At 37.6% G+C, this 9,499-nt stretch overlaps 1 protein-coding gene across 1 annotated transcript; it reads left to right on the forward strand.

Moving 5' to 3' along the window:
- The first annotated feature begins 4,323 nt into the window (after positions 1–4,323).
- Positions 4,324–6,661, forward strand: LOC103437128 (cullin-1-like). The gene is given in 2 exon segments (NM_001328947.1): positions 4,324–4,339; positions 4,560–6,661. Coding segments are annotated over 2 exon segments (2,118 nt in total).
- Positions 6,662–9,499: the final 2,838 nt, after the last annotated feature.

Here is a 9,499-nt window from a genome sequence, read left to right on the forward strand (position 1 = left end):
GCGACCACATATTTGTACAGTTTGGGTAGTGGATTTTTTATTTTTTTTTATTTTTTTAATTTTTTATTGGATGAAAATGATGATTTATATTAAATAAAATAAAGGATTACAACCCAAACAGAGAAAACTTGGCTCTTGAAAATTGGGTGGGCTAGACTACACACCAGGACTTAGAGCAAATGGAAGGAGCCAAGCCCCCGATAGAACGGCCCCTATCCCCTTAAAAACGCGAACCAAAAAAACCCAATTTTTTCTTCAAACAAGAAGAAAAAGAAAACCCAATTTGTAGTGTATAAATACGATTCATCTAACAATTAATTAGCGACCAATACAAGAAAAACGGGCTGTACATTTTTTACTAATGAACTTTTCCTTCATCGATTCAAAGCCAAACACAAAAGGTTTGACCCTCCTTAAGTCGACCAGTTTCTCCTTATACTATGATGGAATTTAGGACTACATGAATTGTCTTTTCATGTCAAGATCAATACTTAAGTAATAATTCAATTATCAACATCCATAAAATTTGGTTAATAAAATTTGGTTTTGAAATTTAGTTTTCCGAGCATTACCCATACTGAAAACATAAGCATTTAATCGCTATTCCATTAATACTTACGGCACATCGGCACCTAATTAACGACTAATTTGAGTACTCAAGGTTCCAATGTATGAAGCAAGAAACCAAGGACAGTTATGATTCTACCTTAAAAATAAAAAAACACTTGTGAAATTCCTAAATATGATATAAAGAAGGAATTATCCAGATTGGTTAACTTTTTTGCTCTTTCTTTCTGCATATAGCACTCTAATTAAAGGTGAAGAAAATAGTGCCACATAATGGTTGTAAAACCACACTAATTAATTACTTAGCCTTCCAATATTCCATATTCGAGCAGGGAAGAAATAAACGCGCAATGTAACAGTACTGACAGACATTACATCTGGCAGAGATTAAAAAGGTAAGGGCTACTTTTCTGTCTTGTTTTGCGATGTCACCAAAGTAAAGTTAAACCCTGCCGGCCGGCTACTCATATCTCAACCGAGGCTAGGGTTCCTGACTACTTTGTTTGTCCCGAATCCATCCTTTGACTGAGATCAGATCCCTTGCATTTTGTAGCTCTTTTTCTTCCTCTCTCATGTAAACATGGACTTAAAAAACTACTAAGCTTGCGTGGCGCATAAGTCGAATAACTAATGAGCTAACTACATCATTCAGTTGAATGCGGAGCATGCCAACTAGTCGACAGAGCTCGATCGGTGAGTAAATGAATGCATGGTGATGGTGTCGAATGCGCTACTAACTTCTTATCTAAGCAATTGTGGCCAAAGAAGAAATTTGTCTCAGCCTCTAGGTTCTAGAGCCTGAAGACAAGGCTACTAGTCACTGCGGAGTTCAAGGATCATCTGCACCATGCTCAGCTACTTCAATTATATTTGTGCAAATATAAGTGTGCCGAATCGGTAATACCTCACTTCATTGAGAAAGCTATGAGATACTTCCTTCAACACGGACTTAAAGACTCCTTGTCGGCAGAGACTTGGATAGGTAGTTAGCTGAGCTTGAAGTAGTGATGTTTATCCAAATTGGAAGATACTCCACGATCGCCTGACTCTACAGCTCCAGAGTAGGTTCTACAAACTAAGAGATGTCACCGGTTGTCAACCACATAGATGTTTATACAAACTAAGAGATAAGCTTGATGAAGTTAGGAAGGTTCATGTTTTCTCAAAGGTGAGAGGGTTTCGCGTAGAGCGAGAATTTGAACATGGCAGATTTGTGTGTATGTTAAAGAGACTTTGAATCTTGCAGGTCATCTTCTATTTATAGGAGTGATTTTCACCTTATGCCTAAGTAGGGTCCTATCTAGATTGTACTTCCTCGGCACCAATCCATTCCAATCTCTGCATAGAGCTCGGGTACTCCTATTGGGCTTAGGACTTAGGTTGCTTATTGTGTAACTTAGTCGAATTCCCCTCTCTCCTTAGTGTAAAATATAGTTTTGTACTACTAAAAAAATATAACACTTCATGATTTAAAACTTCAATTTCCACATTAAAAATGCTAAATCTAATCACTTGTGTAATAGGCCAATACGGCATGGATATGGACTTTTAAATTATTTTTTTTCTTTGTACGTGTGAAGATGTAAAGAATTGTTCTTAATTAGGAAGTTAATAAACCTATAAAGAGTTGAGTCACTCTATTTCGAATAGTTTTTTACGTTAAAGCATCAACTTTCTTTATGCATTAGAGCTAGTTCGCCTGCCTGTAAAGTCCAATAAGTACATGTATTTCATGTCATCCATTTAAATTGTCAACTTATTAGGCTTGAAATTTTTTAACAATTTGTTACATCGAAAAGTTAATTACAAAACTTTGCAATGACTTATACTTTAACTTTCATGTTTCCTAGTTGAATAAATCTTTTATAGAGTAGGGTTTAATTATTTTTTCATGTGTAAGTTGTAGAATTATCAAAGAGATGGGTCGAAGACCCACTTTCAACAAGATCAATATTGTCCTCATCTTGTTAATTACCACTTGCACAATTTGTCAGATGTGAGGTTTTATCTCAAAAGGTAGTTGGAGTGGGGTTGAGATATTTAAACTCATCTTTTCTTAGAGATGGGATATTTCAACACCCCCTCACGTGGGACCCAATTAGTGGTCACACGTGAGAGATCCACATATCGGCAACCACCTAAAGCCAAGGGGACTCATCCTACATGCGGGGCCAAGGAACCCACCATCATTGCTCATGCCCAAGGGACCCACATATCACGTGGCAGTACGAGCGCGCTTTCTGACTCTGATACCATGTAGAATTATCAGAGAGACGGGCCAAATGCCCACTACTCACAACACCAATATTGGTAATTACCACCTAAACAATCCGTCAAGTGTGATGTTTTATCACAAAAGGCATCAGTATTAGGTGTAGTGGGTTAGTATATTTAAACTAATCTTTTTCTCATATATATGATCAATGTGGGATATTTCACATAAGTGAGATAGAGCGACTTAGATCACTTAGATCTTTTCACAATAGTTTGATTGAGTTTGATACTTGTATATAGGAATCAAACAACTTAACTTTAACACATATAACACTATTACTATACTAGTGTAAGTTCAATATATTAGTATGTCCAGAACACAGGTAGCATACCATATGTAATTATATAAATGAAGGTATAAGTATCGCATCACTTATATAAATAAACGTGGTATTACACGCCGAAATATCATACTGAAAATTCTCTCCTTGATGTGGGTTGTAGAATTATTAGAGACACGGACCAAAGGCCCACTTCCACCAACATGGTTATTGTTCCCAACTTGGTAATTACTACATGCATAATCCGTCAGGTGTGAGGTTTTATCACAAAATGTCTTAGTGTTAGTTAGAGTGGAATTATGATATTTACTTGGCTACTCAAAGATGAATAGGAACTCATACTCAAAATTGTTCGCTATCAATTTATAAAACTTCATGTTTATAATCAGAACTGTTCATATTATAAATCACCATATAAAGATCATCACTACAAAAAATTAATTAAAATTGAGGCCATTTAGTCATCAAACTATTTAAAAATAAATTAACAATATTGGTAAAAGCATTATGAACCGTCTCTGTATTTGCTACAATAGATTGGCTAAACGAGCTTAGTTTTAATTTATTTTTTGCAGAGATGATCTTTACAAAGTGATTAATAGTATGAACGATTCTATTCATAAGCAAAAAGCTCCGCGATTAAAACACTAAGAATTTTGAGTAGGAGTTCTTACACATCTTTGAGTAGCCAAGTATTATTTCCTTTTAATTTTCTTTTGGGTTTTGAAAATAAAATTTACGTTCATGATGCAAAGATTAGTTTGCCACTTTGCCCTTCGATTTAACAGAAAAAAATAAATGGAATCTAACAGCAGGGTGTCAATTGATTGTTTTCCAAAAGTTTACATAGTTAATTAAATTTATTAAAAATAGTTTGGGGGTCAATCGCTAAGTAGGAAATCCTTCAGGGGTCAAATGGCATTTTACCCTAATGTATAAATTCCACTAAGGAGACACGGAGACTATCCCATTACTTCATTTCTCCGACTCCGACTTTTTGCTCTTCTTCTCCGAGAGAGAGAGAGAGAGAGAGAGAGAGAGTACGGCGGATGGGCAGTGGATGAGCTAGCTCAGCTGTTGACTAAACTGAAGAGGATAGGCGGAGCTGCTCGGCCTATCTCCGATCATCTATTCCATTTTCCATTTCTTGGGTTTTCTTCTCCACCGTCATCAGCTCCTCCCTCACAATTCTCCGGCAGCTATGAGTGTGGACTCAGGTACGCTTCTTTCCATGAATTCCATGAAATTAACTATTTACAACACAATTGTTTTACTGGTATTGTTCTCTTATCAAATTTATCCACTCCATAAAAGATGAATTGTTGTACTAGCAAGCAAATCTGATGTTACTTTTCTGGTTCCACAAATAGTTCTGTCAATGATTCTGTTTCAAAGCTTTTAAATTTACCCCATTACGCGTATCGTTTGATTATATAGGTAGTCAATTTCGGCCACTTATCGAGTTGGATCAAGGATGGGAATATATATCGAGTATGTTTGCAAAATTAAAGAGGATTTTAGAAGGATTACCGGAGCCTCAGTTCAGTTCCGTTGAATATATGACCCTTTACACAACTGTCTACAATATGTGTACCCAAAAGCCGCCTCACAATTACTCTCAACAGCTTTACGATAAGTATAGGGCGGCGTTGGAGGACTATGTAACCACAACGGTGCTGCCATCTGTAAATGAGAAACACGGCGAGCTTATGCTGCAAGAGCTTGTGAAAAGATGGACGAATTATAAAATTATGATTAGGTGGCTGTCAAATTGTTTTAATTTTCTTGATCGGTTTTTCATCCCTAGGAGATCGCTTCCTAGCCTGAATGATGTTGGAATTACCTGTTTCCGCGATTCGGTTTATCGAAAAGTACAAGTCAATGCTAGAGTTACTGTAATTGGTCTTATTGATAGTGAACGCGTGGGAGAGCAGATTGACAGAGCACTAGTGAAGAATGTGATAGATTTATTTGTTGGAATTGGAATGGGACGAATGGATGCATATGAAGAGGACTTTGAGGCGCACATGCTAAGACATGCTGGCGAATACTATTCTCGTAAAGCAGCAAGTTGGCTTTTGGAGGATTTCTGTCCTGATTTCTTAGTGAAGGCCGAAGACTGCTTGAGAAGGGAGAGGGATAGAGTTTCTCATTACTTGCATTCAAGCAGTGAATCGAAGTTGGTGGAGAAAGTGCAGCATGAGTTGTTTGAACCGCTTGCTGAAATATTAAAACAGAAAGTTAGTTTTGAAGTAAAATCGTTGGTCCAACAGGCTGAATATACTGCAAGTAACGAGACTTCAGATAGATCTTCTGGCATGCTGGAACAGGTCCTTGTCACAAACATAATCGAGCTTCATGATAAGCATATGGCGTACTTTAATGACTGCTCAATCAAAAACCATGTCTTCCACAAAGCTCTGAGAGAGGCCTTTGATGTATTTTGCAATAAAGCTGTTTCCGGGTATTCAAGTGCTCAATTACTCGCAACATTCTGTGAAAATATCCTCAAAAAGGGTGGAAGTCAGAAGTTGAGTGATGAGGCCATTGAAGTAATGCTTGACAAGGTTGTTAAGTTTCTTACTTATATCAGTGACAAAGACCTTTTTGCAGAATTCTACAGGAAAAAGCTTGCCCGTCGGCTACTTTTTGATCCAAGTGCTGACAAGGAACATGAAAAAAGTTTTCTTACGAAGATGAAACAGCAATGTGGTGGCCAGTTCACCTCAAAAATGGAGGGAATGGTCACAGATCTGACATTGGCTCGGGAAAATCAGACTAGCTTTGAGGAGTACCTTTGCAATAGCCCAAATGTAGATCCTGGGATTGATTTTACAATCACCGTTCTTACAACTGGTTTCTGGCCCAGTTATAAAACATGTGATCTTAGCCTTCCTGCAGAGATGGTGAAATGTGTTGAAGTTTTCAAGGGATTCTATGAAAGAAAGACAAAATGCAGAAAAATTACATGGATCTACTCTTTGGGAACTTGCAACATTATTGGAAAGTTCGAGCTAAAAGAAATTGAATTGGTTGTATCGACTTATCAGGGTGCTCTCCTACTGCTTTTCAATAGCATGGATAGGTTGAGCTATTCAGAAATTCTAAGTAAGTTAAACCTTACCCATGAGGCGGCTATCAGGGTTCTTCATTCGCTTTCCTGTGCCAAGTACAAGATCCTTATTAAGGAGCCTGATACAAAAACTATATCACCAAATGACAGCTTTGAGTTCAACTATAAGTTCACCGACAGAATGAGAAGAATTAAGATTCCTCTCCCACCAGTGGAGGAAAGGAAGGAGGTGATCCAAGATGTTGAGAAAGAAAGACGATATGCTATTGATGCAGCAATTGTGCGGATTATGAAGAGCCGGAAAGTTTTGGAACATCAACAGTTAGTTACGGAGTGTGTTGAGCAGTTGAGACATAAGTTCAAGCCTGACATCAGAGCGATTAAGAAGCAGATTGAAGGTCTCATCATCCGTGACTACCTGGAGAGGGACAAGGAAGATCGTAACTTGTTTAAGTATCTTGCGTGATTCGAGTCTTTGACTCTTGATATAACTTGTTGGGATATGCTGGAAGCACAGGAAGATGAAGTGTGTAATGTGTGTGGAGAATTATGTTAATATTGTCATCTAGGTCTAAAGCTGTAGGCTGAACCTCTGCTTGGTTTTCTATACTTATAACAATGAATATGTGTTTTACAGGGAGATTGTCTCTAATAATCGTCGAAGAGTAGGGATTTTCAACTCATCAGACATTCTGCAGACAACATATATAGCATTGTAGCTCACTCTTTCGTTCTTTGGGTTTCTTCGATTTCACCTTTCGTTCTTAGCTCTTTTACAGTCTGCATATCCAACTTGATGCATATTTCTGTCGCATCTCAAGTAGAACCTGCTGTGTTTTTGTTCATGTATTTTTCCGATAGTCTTTTGCAGAATCCTTTGGGAGCAGCCTCTCCATAAATGGGGTAAGGCTAGCCGACATTCACCTCTCTCAGACCCTGCGTAAAGTGGGAGCCTTGTGCACTGGGTACGACCTTTTTTTTTTAATCCTGTAGAGCTTAAATCTGATACTTTCGTGATATAAACAGTCCAACTTATGACTGAGGAATAATTTGGTGCTTGTGGCTTGTGCACAAAATAGAATGTGGGGTGGGCCTACCAGCGTGTCGTGTTTTAATGTGTTCGTATAAATTGAAAGTATGGTCAACCCAAATATATAAACTCGAACTCATGAGCAAATTTGTGTTATGCTGTTTAACCCAAATATATAAACATGATTTGAGTCATTGACACCTAAAAGCATCCCCAACCAAGGACTTCAATCCACGCTAAAATGCTAGGTCGCAGAATTTGAAGGTAAAATGAAACATCACCGCCAAATTTGACAGCAAACAAAGCTGCTGTCATTTTAATTTTTCTAATTTTTTAATTTCTTTTTTAAAAGGTTCTACATTTGTCACTTAATATTACAGTTAGTACTATTTATCTTTACTTGTAAGTGAGAAGTCTTAAGTTTGAGTCTTGCTAAACACTAATTTGAATCAAATTTATTATGGCCATCCCTAAGCCTCCCACACCGCCTAGTGTAGATATCACATGTAATAAAAAAAAAAAAAAAAAACCAAGTCTTACATTTATTATTGCAACTGCAAAAAATATAGTTTGGGAAGAAAAAAAATTTGACATCTTCATTGAAGATGCTCTAACTTAGTTGTCGAATGGTATGGCCTCATGCTTCTTACCTTTAAATCTTAGTCAGCATTAATTCTTTAGTTAGAGGAGTTTGTAACATAAAATGTTGCTATTAAAACTCTAAAAGTAAGATTTTAACATATTGGTTGAAGATGTTCTAAATAAGTGCAAAGTAGCCTAGTTAATTAGAAGGAGATAGGATCCTCGCCCAATCCTCTTTGTGAGGATCCCAGAGATCCTTTAATCTTATCATTTCATTGTTTATCGTGCAGTTAGAAATCATTTTAAATTATATTATTTAAAATTGAACACAAACAGTACCTGACGAAAATTGGTCGCACAATTTACAATATATAGACAAAATTAAAGGATTCCTGGGATCCTCACAAAGAGGTTCCGGCGATAATCATATCTCAATTAGAAGAATTAGAGATGAGGGAGAGCTTTGTTGTTGTGAGGGGAAGTGGGCTTTTCGCTGTGTTGTCTCTCTCCTTAGTAGTTTAACTTCAATTTTCACTTAACAATTTCCCACAACAATGTTTTATGATATCTGGATCGTTGAGCCACTGACACACGACAGAAAAAAATGCGTTTTAGAAGGATTTGGATCCCATTCGGATCCAAATTGTAGGAATCCTAAAAATCCTCACATCTTAGTTATTTATCGTGCATCGTACGGTTAAAAATTATTTGTTATTTTATTTTATTTACAATTAAACATAAAATAATATCTGACGAAACTGACTGTACAATGTACGATGAACAGTTAAGATGTGAATATTCCTAAGATTCTTATAAAGTGGATCCGGAAAGGATCCTCTCCCGTTTTAGAAAATCCTTGTGCCTAGAGTAAAACCGGATTGTGCGAATTGACGAAAAAGCCCCTCTCTTTTTCCTACCAAGGTGAAGAGAGTACTCATTGGAGTGAATTGGGGGCGACTGAACTACTGAGTGTTGCTGCTTCCCGCCTTTGCTAATTCCATCAGGAAATAATGAAATTAATCTAAAAATTAGAAACTTGCCCCTCTCTCTCACTCTCTCTCTCTCGTTTTCTCAAAAGCTCTCAACTTTCATGTCTTCTGTTCTCAGAGATCAAAACCCTCATCACTGATCATACATTCGAGGAGGGGTTTGCCTCCTCAGAGATCGCAAGTAGTTCTCTCAATTGGGTTCACGCCAAACTCCTTTTTCATCTTCGAAAAGGCGAAAACGCTTTGAAATTTGTCACATATTTCTTTGGCTTTTGAGGTTCAGTTCCTTAACGAGTTACGACCGGATCATGGAGGAGTTTTTTATTCTTGAGGAACTAGGCGGTGGTTCTTTCGGGACGGCATTTAAGGCGCAGCACAAACCGACAGGTAAAATCGTTGCAATGTCTAACACTACCGGAAGTTGAGTCCCTTTCCAAGCTCAAGCATCCCAACATTGTCCAGTTGAAGAGTGTCTTCCCCAATACGATTCTGCATTCTTGTCTTCGAGTATATGCAGAGCAGTCTCCTTGATCATATGATCAAAAGGCGAACCAAATCAAATTCACCGAGGATGAAGTTCCAAGCATCTGCTTTCAGATGTTTCATGGCCTGGAATATATGCACAGAAACGGCTATTTCCACCGTGATTGAAGCCCGCTAACGTCTTAGTTAACGATGGTGCACGTGTGGTCAAGACTGCGAT

Source organism: Malus domestica, chromosome 06 (assembly GCF_042453785.1).
Source record: "Malus domestica chromosome 06, GDT2T_hap1".
Taxonomy (NCBI): domain Eukaryota; kingdom Viridiplantae; phylum Streptophyta; class Magnoliopsida; order Rosales; family Rosaceae; genus Malus; species Malus domestica.